The sequence below is a fragment of the Mizuhopecten yessoensis genome, unplaced genomic scaffold (genome assembly GCF_002113885.1).
Source record: "Mizuhopecten yessoensis strain PY_sf001 unplaced genomic scaffold, ASM211388v2 scaffold9109, whole genome shotgun sequence".
NCBI classification, from domain to species: Eukaryota; Metazoa; Mollusca; class Bivalvia; order Pectinida; family Pectinidae; genus Mizuhopecten; species Mizuhopecten yessoensis.
The window spans coordinates 1,152,693-1,164,985 of record NW_018407883.1 but is presented as its reverse complement, the minus strand read 5'-3'; the positions used below and the strand labels follow the sequence as shown (position 1 = coordinate 1,164,985).

The following is a 12,293-nucleotide window of genomic DNA, read 5'->3' as shown; positions in this document are numbered from 1 at the left end:
AAGCAACTTCTGAAGAAGAATCAAAAAGCATAGAATCTTATAATAATATTTTGCTGGTAGTTTCAACAGATGGAGCCAACAAAGTTTGCGAGGGAAATATTTTTAGTGCAATATAATATTTAATGAGAATATTTTGCTATGACTGCTTAAATATTCAGGTGAGCGATACAGGCCCTCTTGGGCCTCTTGTTCTTTTTTAAAGTTCGATTCATTCGATTAATTAAAGATTGTAAAGCGAAAATGGCGTCTACAGTAGGAGAGTTTTTTCTAAATCCAAACTGGGCGTTATTATATTTTTATTTCAAACGATACATGGACAATATATTTACATTTACTTGTTCATGTTGCATTTTGAAATTAGAAAAGCATGATGTCTGCAAGAAAGCCAATCTTGGATTTGACAGTTTAAGTTTGTTATTGCTATTTGTAAGAACTGCATGACAAGATTGTTTCTCAGATTTGATACGTTACATAAGGTAACACTGGGTCCTTAGTTGAGTATGTTACTGTATGTTTTGATAATTAAAGTTGAAAATTTCTTCAACAAAATGCATTTAGTAGTGATAAGAATATGAATCCAACAAATACGACAAGAAAAAGCTCTTACTTAATGAGGTAACAAACTTGTGATTTTCGAATTAGTTTCTGGGGCCGAGATTGATTGTGACTGCAACACGTTCGTATGTATGCATACTTATTGAGGGTACGCACTTGTGATTGGCTAATTAGTTTCCGTGCAAAACTGCCCTACAAGTGTGTTGATTTCAACGAAATTCCTGATGCATACACATGTTGACATGTCGCAGGCTGTCGTCTCAAGTGAAATTGTTCTGTGCATATTTACACACAATTAATGAGGTAGCAATAAATGACATCTGATACATGCCCTGAATGCGGGGAATATAACTCCACAAACTTACTTGTTTGTTTCTTTTTTAGAACACGGTGGTATATACTTGGATCTCGACACTGTCCTGCTCCGTTCCCTGGATCCTCTGATGAACTACCCCGTCTCCATGAGTATGGAGTACAAGTCCAATCTTTGGAATGGCCTCATTGTAGCAGAACGAGACCCGCTCTTCATACGCCACTGGATAACTCTTTTCAATCAGCAGTACTATTATGCTCATAAAAAAAAGTTTGAATTTTCGCTGTTCCTACCAACATACATTGCCAAGGCGCATCCCTCCTGGATACATGTGGAAAACATGACCTTCTGTACACCAAATGGAAATCACTTACACATGATATATAAGGAAAATTTTGACTGGAAGGAAAACTACGCCATGCATCTATACATACGATATTATAAAGTACATGATGACTTCACAAGTGTACGGAGGCTGAACGCAACAATAGGTGCGCTCGCACGCTTGGTCCTGTACAGCACAAAAGACTTGTTAGAGGACTAGTTGTATTGTTGTGATCCTGAAGTCGAACGAGGGCTTCAAAAAACTGTTTGAGAATGAAAATGACCTTGACTTACTTTCAAGGTCACAGCGGTCAAATATGTCCACTGCCTTAAAAGACTTCTTCTGAAGAACTAAAAAGTGTAGAATCTTCATATTTGGCTGGTGGCATCCTGGGATAGATCCAGACAAAGATAAAGAATGAAAATGACTTTGACCCATTTCAAGGTTACAGCTGTCAAATATGTCAAACACTTCAAGCGACTTCTTCTGAGGAACTGAATCTTAATACTTGCCTGGTAACTTTTTTAGATTGAGCGTGACAAATTTTGCAAATGAAAATGACCTTGACCTACTTTCAGGGTCACAGGGGTCAAATTTGTCAAAAACATAAAAACGAATTCTTCTGAATAGTTGAAAGGCATAGAATCATATTATTTGGCTGCTGGCTTCTTGGGATCGAGCTCACAAAGGTTTGCAAAATAAAATGACCTCAACCTACGTATACTTTAAAGGTCACATAGGTCATTATCATTTCAAATGATTTGTTCTGAAGAACCAAAAGGAATGGATTCATTAGATTCGGCTGGTAGCTTCTTGGGATAGAGCCATCAAAGTTTGGGATGGAAAATGACCTTGATCTACTTACAAGGTCACAGGGGGAAATGAAGAAGGTCCAAAAAGTTTGAGAGTGAAATATTTGTAGTACAGTATAATATTTAATGGGAACATTTTGCTATGACTGCTTAAATAATCAGGTGAGTGATACAGGCCCTCTGGGCCTCTTGTTAAAGTTCTTATCCTTTTGGTGACATGATAAGTAAGTATTATATTTCACTTTGTTTACATGTTGATTTCTACATCACAATCTCAACAATGAATTTTAGCTACCTATATGAGTACCAATAATATTAATTTGGATGACCGTTAATATAAGGCCCTTGGGCCTCTTGGTTTTTTTACATTTTTTTCGACCGTCGTCCAACGGGTCATATTATGGTATTACACATACTGGTATTGCATACCAATATAGCTCATACAAGTTTGCATTTCAGAAGGTTATGTGCGTTTTTGTAGGAGTAATGCCCCTTTTATTGCCAAATCAGGGTATTGTGTAGTAAATGTATTTTTTAATCAATTCCTTACAAATTTTGTTGGTAATAATGTTCAACATATATAACAGGGTTTTCTGTCGAGTATCAACTTTTCACGTTTTGGCCTATCACACTTGACATAGCAGCGCTGTTCATCGTTTTTGCTATTAACCTTTGCTTGTTTACTCAATAACTCAATCAGTTATTTTTCAAATTTTGTCAAACTTTTGCTGGGATGTTTCAATACCTGAATGCATTGAATAAGTTCTTAAATCGTGATATTTAAATGCTATTCAGCAGGGTCTTGTCCTTGTTTCATTGCAGAGCTATGCTTTTCATTTCATTGCCAAATAAGGGCATTGTGAAGTTAATACAAGAACATTTTTATCATGTCTCGCCTATACAAAGTGGAAGCGAGACTTGGGGGTTTCTTTCAAACTTAAAGTCAAGTTCTACTGGGCCGATTGAACTGAAACTTTGTAGGAATGATCGACTTATGGTCCTGACAAAGTGTTGTTATTATTCGGGTCGATCAGAAATCCAATATGGACGACACGGCCGCCATTTTGAAAAACTATTTCAAAATTCAAGTCAAGTTCTACTGGGCCGATTGAACTAAAACTTTGTAGGAATGATCGACTCATAGTCCTGACCAAGTATTGTTATTTTTCGGGTCGATCAGAAATCCAATATGGCCGCCATGGCCGCCATTTTGAAAAACTATTTCAAAACTAAAAACAAATTCTAATAGGCCGATTTAACTGAAACTCGGTCTAGGAATGATCAGCTCACGGTCCTGACAAACTTAAGTTAACGTTATACTTAACTAGTTTGTACTCAAATTGGTACATATTTCAACAACAAAATTAAATACTGTAGGACTCAGGTGACTGTTAAGGCCCATGGGCCTCTTGTTTCTTATTATTCTTATTAAATAGAATTAAATGAAATTATACACATATTATCAGACTGTATTAAAATGCTATTATTAACTGTGGTGAATTAGATCAGTTTAGTAGTAATTGTGAAAAATGCTTGTACTGCATATACCTTTTAATGTAAGAAGCTGGTAATTTGGAGCACAAACCCGATCGGGGGGGACTATAACCTAAAAATAAATACAACTGGTAGAAATGGGATCGTCATATATTTGGTAGATATTAAGGAATATTTTCCAATTAGAAGTTAATGTGTCTCTTTTTATATTTGAATCAGGATCATGATAAAATTCTCTTTATGATTTTTTTAGGAAAACAGGGGCTCTCAATTACTTGCTTCACTAAATATATAAATACAATTTTGTTTGTGTGTTGAAACTGAATAGCCTTTGAAGCTTGCTTTGTTTTTTAATCCAATTGAGATGTTAAGGAAACGTTATGCTGTCATTGCACAGTTTAATCCCTATAACATATAGGTTGTAAACAGAATTTTCTGTCACTTAGTCAATATTTACTTTTTACTTTAATCTTTTATATTCACCTCCAGTTTTCATTAAATTATCCATGGTTGTTTCCTTTTGCCCCAGATTTGAAAATATGAATGTTTCAAATTTCATCTCTTGAGACTGGCTTTTGTGGTTCAACCTTGTGAGTTATAATCAACTTGAATGAAATTTTTCTGACTTCGGAGGCCATTTTACATTAGGTACTAAAAGCTTGCATGGGAATTTGCTTGACATGATGAAGTTTTCTAACATAGACAATTTATTTATAGAGAAAAAAAATGAACAAAAAAACAACTGTTACAGTCTAAAACAATGTTGACATGTTTCCTTTATATATATATTATTATAAATAGTTCAAAGGATGATTTTTAAGACATTGTTTTTTCTGCTTCTAGCTCAATAAGACCAGAAATTGCTTGCATCTTATCTTACTTATAGTTATCGACAATGTTTATAATTAGTGTAATTCTTGGTTTTTCCAAAGGCTCACTAAATGTCCTTTTTACTGTGTATGGATACATTTTGACTCATTTTTTCAGCATGTTAGATAGAAAAGACAATTCTGGAGATGTAAGCCCTGTTATAGACATTATGTATTATAGATAAAAGTGTATCCCTGTTGATCAACAAGACTGTGGCAACATGTTCACCACAGGGCAAACCTAACTTCATAAGCTGATAGGGTTATTGTGATGAAACAGGTTATCAGTGGTTATAAAAAGAAGCCATACAGGTTATCCGTGGTTATATCTAGAAGCCATACATGTTATCAGTGGTTATATATAGAAGCCATACAGGTTATCAGTGGTTTTAAATAGAGGCCATACAGGTTATCAGTGGTTATATATAGAAGCCATACAATATTGGGAATATTTTGAGTATACTACAGAATGTTAAGTAAGATCGTTTCCACTTCTGCCCCTGGCGGTTTCCTGATTTGTGGAGGAACGTCGACAGTGAGGCTGTTGGTGAATAGCCCAGGCATTATTGACAATGGTATGGACTGTCATTTTTTTCCCAAGTAAATGTTGTTTTTGTGGATGTGTGTTTTTGTTTTCTTTTTAGCTCACCATCATCTGATGATGGGCTATTCAAATCACCCTGCCTCCGTGGTCCGTCCGTCTGCCGTTCGTTGTCCGTCCTTAAACAATTCTTGTTATCGTTATTTCTTAAGAAGTACCAGAAGGATCTTTCTCAAATTTGATATGTACATGTAGGTTCCCATTGGACTCTAGTTTTTCAAAATGGCGGCCGTGGTGGCCATATTGGATTTCTGATTGACCCGAAAAATAACAAATCTTGGTCAGGGAGATGTCAATAACATTCCCATGAAGTATCAATATAATCCCTTTGCCAGTATTTTATCTTGCGTTGTAAATGTAAAATGTTTACGACGGACGACACTCGACGATGCACGAAGACGGGTAGCAATAGGTCACTTGAACTTAAGCTCAGGTGACCTAATAATTAAGGTTCAACATATACTACGGGTATTTTTTGTCGAGTTTCAACTTTCCGCGTTTTGACGTATCACACTTGACATAGTTACATTGTACTTAATTACACGATAACTCAAACAAATGTTCTCCAATTTTTAGGTCACCTGAGCTTTAGTTCAAGTGACCTATTGCTATCCGTCTCTGTCGGTCGTCGTGCGACATCCGTTAACATTTTACATTTCCAACTTAAGCTGAAATACTGTCAAAGGGATTTTATTGATACTTCATGGGAATGTTACTGACAGTTATTTTTCGGGTCGATCAGAAATCCAATATGGCCGCCAACGTTCTAGTTTTAGTAATAGCAACATTGACCACGAATGTGTAATTCCGAAACGCAAAATAGCTACGGCCATAAATACAGCACATTCACCAACAACACGGTGACAGTAAACACATTTATATCATATGTCACTACCTGCTTCCAATATATCAATACCCTTCCGAGGGTCTGATGGGCGTATAGTATCATGCTTCCGCTCGCGGTGCTCTTGTTATTTTATTCTGTGACACAGACTTTAAGTAAATGGTTCTATCAGATTCAAGAGTTCTACATTAGCCTGTAAATAGAGAGTTGTGATATAAAAATGAAAAGTGAAGAACAAACTGACCACATTATTATATGAAGTTTGATATCTATCTGATTATAATACTTCATACTTGAATTTCCTTTGTGCAGTCTTTAGATAATCGTAGTACTGTTTTATACCTGTACCAACCATGCCATGACTTGTTCCAAGACAAAGCTGTTCAAACTTTTTTGAAAATAATAGTTATAACAATAAAAACTCGGAGATATTGAAATACGTTGTTCTTTACTTTTATTGTGTTATGCAACACAATTCCGTTCCTCGAACCTGTTCTCCAAAATGCGTTACAAAGCATGTTAAAAGGGTGAATTTCAAACCCACCTAACTTACCTAACATGCATGTTAAAAATGTTGCAAATATCGATCTGGTGTTAAAATAGGATTGACATGGATATCGTGTAATTTCCTTGATGTATTCCTATTGATACAGTTAAAGCTATATGTGCCTTTAATGTGACATGGTGAGTTAATGATGTACCGGAGAGCCTTGACAAAGTACGAGTAGAACAAGACCTGGTGTTAAAATAGGATTAACATGGAGAGCCCTGACAAAGTACGAGTAGAACAAGACCTGGTTTTAAAATGGGATTGACATGGAGCGCCTTGACAAAGTACGAGTAGAACAAGGCCTTGTGTTAAAATAGGATTGGCATGGAGAGCCTTGACAAAGTACGAGTAGAACAAGGCCTTGTGTTAAAATAGGATTGACATGGAGAGCCTTGACAAAGTACGAGTAGAACAAGGCCTTGTGGTAAAATAGGATTGACACGGAGAGCCTTGACAAAGTACGAGTAGAACAAGACCTGGTGTTAAAATAGGATTGACATGGAGAGCGCTGACAAAGTACGAGTAGAACAAGACCTGGTGTTAAAATAGTATTGACATGGAGAGCTCTGACAAAGTACGAGTAGAAAAAGCCCTGGTGTTATAATAGGATTGACAACGAGAGCCTTGACAAAGTACGAGTAGAACAAGCCCTGGTGTTAGAATAGAATTGATATGGAGAGCATTGACAAAGAACGAGTAGAACAAGACCTGGTGTTAAAATAGTATTGACATGGAGAGCTCTGACAAAGTACGAGTAGAAAAAGACCTGGTGTTATAATAGGATTGACAACGAGAGCCTTGACAAAGTACGAGTAGAACAAGACCTGGTGTTAAAATAGGATTGACATGGAGAGCCCTGACAAAGTACGAGTAGAACAAGACCTGGTGTTAAAATAAGATTGACATGGAGAGCCTTGACAAAGTACGAGTAGAACAGGACCTGGTGTTAAAATAGTATTGACATGGAGAGCTCTGACAAAGTACGAGTAGAACAAGACCTGGTGTTTCGTTATGCGAATCTAAGTCGAATCCAAGTAATGTTACATCCTAAATTGTGAACCACAAGCCACTATGATGAGCATAAGCACACCATCGATCTTAGTACAAAATATATCGCACAAAGAAATAGCATCTTTCCCTTCGAGATCGTGGTGGAGACCATAATTGTGTCCCTAGTCTTCATCAACCTGCATCTTGGGAAACCGTGTGTTTTAAGTGTTTCTGTCAGTAGTCGGCATCTATCACGGGGGTCATGATGTTTGGAGCAAGCATGCGAGTTCCACATGTGAAGAGCGTATTTAGAGGAAGCAGGTGTGTTCTTCCAAGAAAGGAAAAGTTCACAATCTATAGTTCGTCTCCCTTATCGTACAGCTTAGTAGTAAGCCGTCCCTGTTGGTCATGTTCTTAGTAAACATCGAGGAAAGCAGTTCAATATCAACAGATTTTATTGAATTTTATTTCATAATATGATAATGATTTATAGAGGAATGCAGTTACTTTTTATCTATTAATTGAAGTTGAGAACCGGATTCAGACCACGTAGTCATTTCCATGCGGTCCAGTCTGAATACCAGACATTGCTGTAAAAATATATATACAAAATGTGTATACACACCAGTATAAATATTTATCTGCACAGTGACACTATACATATCAGCATCACTTTCACTGTAAATTTTGGTTGTGATTGAGATTACATATGAAATATATTCCCTTACAGAAATATTCAGTCTCTGGCACACTATTGCGGCGATATCGCCGCGTGTTCAGATTTCGTATGCAAATTAGGTTTCCGGCGATATCGCCAGAATATCGCCGCAGGTTTCTGGTGATGTTGTGACATACTCTAAAAGCCTCATTATGTTCTGGTGCGTTTGCGGCGATATCGCCAGAATGTCACCAGAATCTTCTGGTGCAGTTGCATTGCGGCGATATCACCAGAATGTCACCAGAATTGTCTGGCGCACTTGCGGCGATATAGCCAGAATGTTCCGATGCACCTGCGGCAATTGTGACTCACCCACTCTGTACGTCTTGGCAAGCAGGATTGGGATTCCAACAATAAAATATATGACAATATTGCGACAGGGTTGTGGAGTACATATAGTTTAGATAATAATTGGTTACAAAGTTCAACATATGGATTAATTCACAATGTGATATTCGTCAATAGTAGTTATCAATATAATGTTAATATAATGTATAATAATAAACTTTTTATAAGAAACAGTTCTGTATATTATAGAAGCAACATGAACTTCTGTACAAGTATTACAACAAGACCCAAAGCAAGATTTTGATATGATGTACGTACTACACTGCTAAATACATTTAGTAGAATTGTGTATGACACAATTTAAACTTAATCATATTGTTGTGTGTGAATACACAACAGTAATTCAGTTAAGATTTTACATGTTTTGTGACCATGGATTATATAAAACATAGAAGAAAACATATTCTACATTACCTCATAAGACTCAAGAGTGCTATCACTTTATCCAAAAAAGACTAAAGCCTCCTCAAGTTTCCCTTTCACCATGAGCTCTCGTTCATACATCAGCCATTTTGTGATTTTTGAATTTGGGGGTTAACTATATTTAGACAAGTTACAGGGGATCATGGAAATTCCTTATCTTTGGTGCACTTCTGGCGATATTCTGGCGACATTCTGGTGATATGAAATGTGTGCCAGCACATCACCATAATATTTTATCTGCGGTGCATTCTGGTGACATGAAATGTGTGCCAGAACATCACCAGAATGTCACCACTAGCGGCGATATTCTGTGCGCTTCTGGCAACTGTTCTGGCGAACTGATTTGTGCGCCGTGATATCGCCGCGAACTTGCTATTTCTGTAAGGGGTAGTTTGTCGAATAAAGTCAGACATATTTTGTAAAATGTATATGTTGATATCAGTGCTTCATATTTTATATACGTTTATTAGAGATTTTAGATTAAAATGATCATGGTTGTCAGGTATACCAACGTGTGAAATGATTTGTACTAATTGCATCATAATGTTATTAAAGAGTAGAAATTCAAATATAAAATGATATGCATTTACATTTTCATGTCAACATTTACATACTGGCTTGTCATGCAGATGATCCATATACAAGTCACTAATAAGGTTGCTAGAATGATTTCTCACCTGACAAACATAAGGAAAGCGGTGGAAGTTGGAGAGTGTGTGGTCTCCTTGATTGCTAGCTCTGGATGTCTCAGATTCTTTGTCAACCAAAATCCCCTAGGCTTATACGTACAAATATAAATAGAATAAGCTCTGGAGGGTATATAGGCCTACGATCGGTATAGTCAATGACTTTCTTGTTATTCAAATATCGTAAATTTTGCTTCCGGTACAGCGGGATGAAACAATTTACCCAACACCCCAAAACATCCAAAAGACATCCAGACAAGACGACACAAAAAAAACGCAGACGCCACTTAAATTATATTCAGTTAATATGATAATGTAGTTACCTAATTTTCTGCATCGGTAACCCTAATGAGTGCCTAGCAATTCGTTAAGTGACGTTTTGTAAAACAAATTCTGATTTATACAGTAAACGTTATCACCTAACTATATGCAAAACTTCAAGTTTTATCTGAAGTCTAGTGATAAATTGTCAATCGACTTCCCTTTTGATATTATTTAACATTATTTGCATCATTATCAAAATAAAAATGTCTTGACTGTAATCGAAGTAAATTGAATACAGTCAAAGTTTGGTATTCTACACAACATTTTAAAATATTCGTTATAAAATTTAGTTTTCTCATTACGTTTTTAGTAGTAAAACTTATATAAGAATGTTTGTTTAGATATAAGTTTTAAAAAGTGTGAATAAGATAACTATGTATACACTGATGACCATATTGTTCAAACAGCAATAAGGAGCAAAGCTTTCAAAATTAAAGAAGTCGAAACATTAAAAAGTCTTACAGGAAAAAAAACCCAATGTTTTCAGTTTAAACTATTCAAAACATTCATAATTCAACTATTTTCGTTTCCTTTTCCTTTCTATTCTATATATCAATTATTAAGTATATAATATATAATGTTAAACATTTTGTATATTGTTTTGTTGGGAGAGAGCCTAGTGAGTTCAGAGACGTATATTTACCATCGTATGGCATTGCAACTGTATAATCCTACCACATTCAGTTGGCATTCATATCGCCTATGAATGCCATGGACCGATTGTTGACGTCATCGTTATTATGACGTCATAATTGTTACGTTGGATACCACTGACCCTCCCTGGGCGATGGCTGTTCTATTAATTGAATAAGCATACACGATACATACGTTATTTAAACTAAATGTTGAATAATAGTAAATATAATTAAATTTTCTATGAGATGAAAGTAGAGGTAAAGTGAAGGGCCACTGCCCCTCCCCCTCCGGCCCCTCCCAAAACCTCGGGAAAACATTTCCCGCCACCCCCTCCCAAAACCACGGGAAATCATTTCCCGCCACTCCACCCCAATATCGCGGGAAATTGTATCAACCCACTCCCGACAGATCCAAAAAAGTATCTCCGCCCCACCGGTCCCTCCCAAAACCGCGGGAAGTTGTATAAGTATAGCCCACCATGCTACCACACCCAAAACGTACGGGTGTCGATTTAAATGTTCGTGTCAGAGGATTATAACTGCAAGATTCACAGAGCGAAACTGTACGTGTTGTACCAGCTATTTATTTTATCAACAATATACAACATAAAAACCCAATTACAGAGACACTACTAAATAAACTTGAAACATTTCACTAAAACACGAGACCGAAAACCATCGCCAAATTTTACCTAAGACGAAAAAACAATAAACCTAACACAAGCACACCGACCGTCAAATACAATAAAAATTATCAATCGTACCATTTGATCAAAACCCAAAACGTACGACAACGTTTCAGGTGTCGATTTAAATGTCTGGGTAAGAGGATAATTAAATGTCCAGTTTATTTCTCTGGAACCCTTTAGGTCACCGGGTGCTTTCCCTGCCGTTTTGAAAACCGCGCCAAATAAGAAAGCGCGCTAAACATTTCCCGAACTATTTGGAGACCCTAGTCAGAGATAAGAAGATTATTAAATGTCCAGTTTATTTCCACCTAGAGATCAGAGGATTATTAAATGTCGCTAGTCATGGTCCCAACTCCAAGGTCGGATGCAAATTCAATTGCTCATGAATCATTCTCCCATACTTACACACAACCCTTTTCCTAAGAAACAATCATTTAAAGTAACCGCTTAAAAACAACATCATTCTCCCATACTTACAAACCCACCCGTAAGAAACAATCATTTCCAAATAACCACCTAAAGCAACATCATTCTCCCATACTTACAAAACCACCCGTAAGAAACAATCATTTCCAAATAACCACCTAAAACAACATCATTCTCCCATACTTTCAAACCTACCCGTAAGAAACAATCATTTCAAAGAAACTAACTAAAAACAACATCATTCTTCCATACTTACACACAAACCTATTCGTAAGAAACACTCATTTCAAAGAAACCACCTAAAAACAACATCATTCTCCAATACTTACAAACCCACCCGTAAGAAACAATCATTTCAAAGAAACCAGAAAGATTAACTCTTTACCCTTTTTAAGTTAACCCTTTACCCTTTCTAGGATTACCCTCTACCCTTTATAGGCTTACCCTTTCTAGGTTAGCCCTCTCTAGTTTAACCCTTTACCCTTTCTAGGTTAACCCTTTACCCTTTCTGGGTTAACCCTTACCCTTTCTAGGTTAACCTTTTACCCTTTCTAGGTTAACCCTTACCCTTTCTAGGTTAACCCTTTACCCTTTCTAGGTTAACCTTTACCCTTTCTAGGTTAACCCTTTACCCTCTGTAGGTTAACCTTTTACCCTTTCTAGGTTAACCCTTACCCTTTCTAGGTTAACT

At 36.5% G+C, this 12,293-nt stretch overlaps 1 protein-coding gene across 1 annotated transcript in view; it reads left to right on the top strand.

Moving 5' to 3' along the window:
• Positions 1-1,942, top strand: part of LOC110457376 — a 25,214-nt gene extending 23,272 nt beyond the window's left edge. The window contains exon 3 of the mRNA XM_021508622.1: positions 940-1,942. Coding sequence (XP_021364297.1) covers positions 940-1,412 — 473 coding nt within the window. The 3' untranslated portion in view covers positions 1,413-1,942. The remainder of the gene's footprint in view (positions 1-939) is intronic.
• The last annotated feature ends 10,351 nt before the right edge of the window (positions 1,943-12,293 follow it).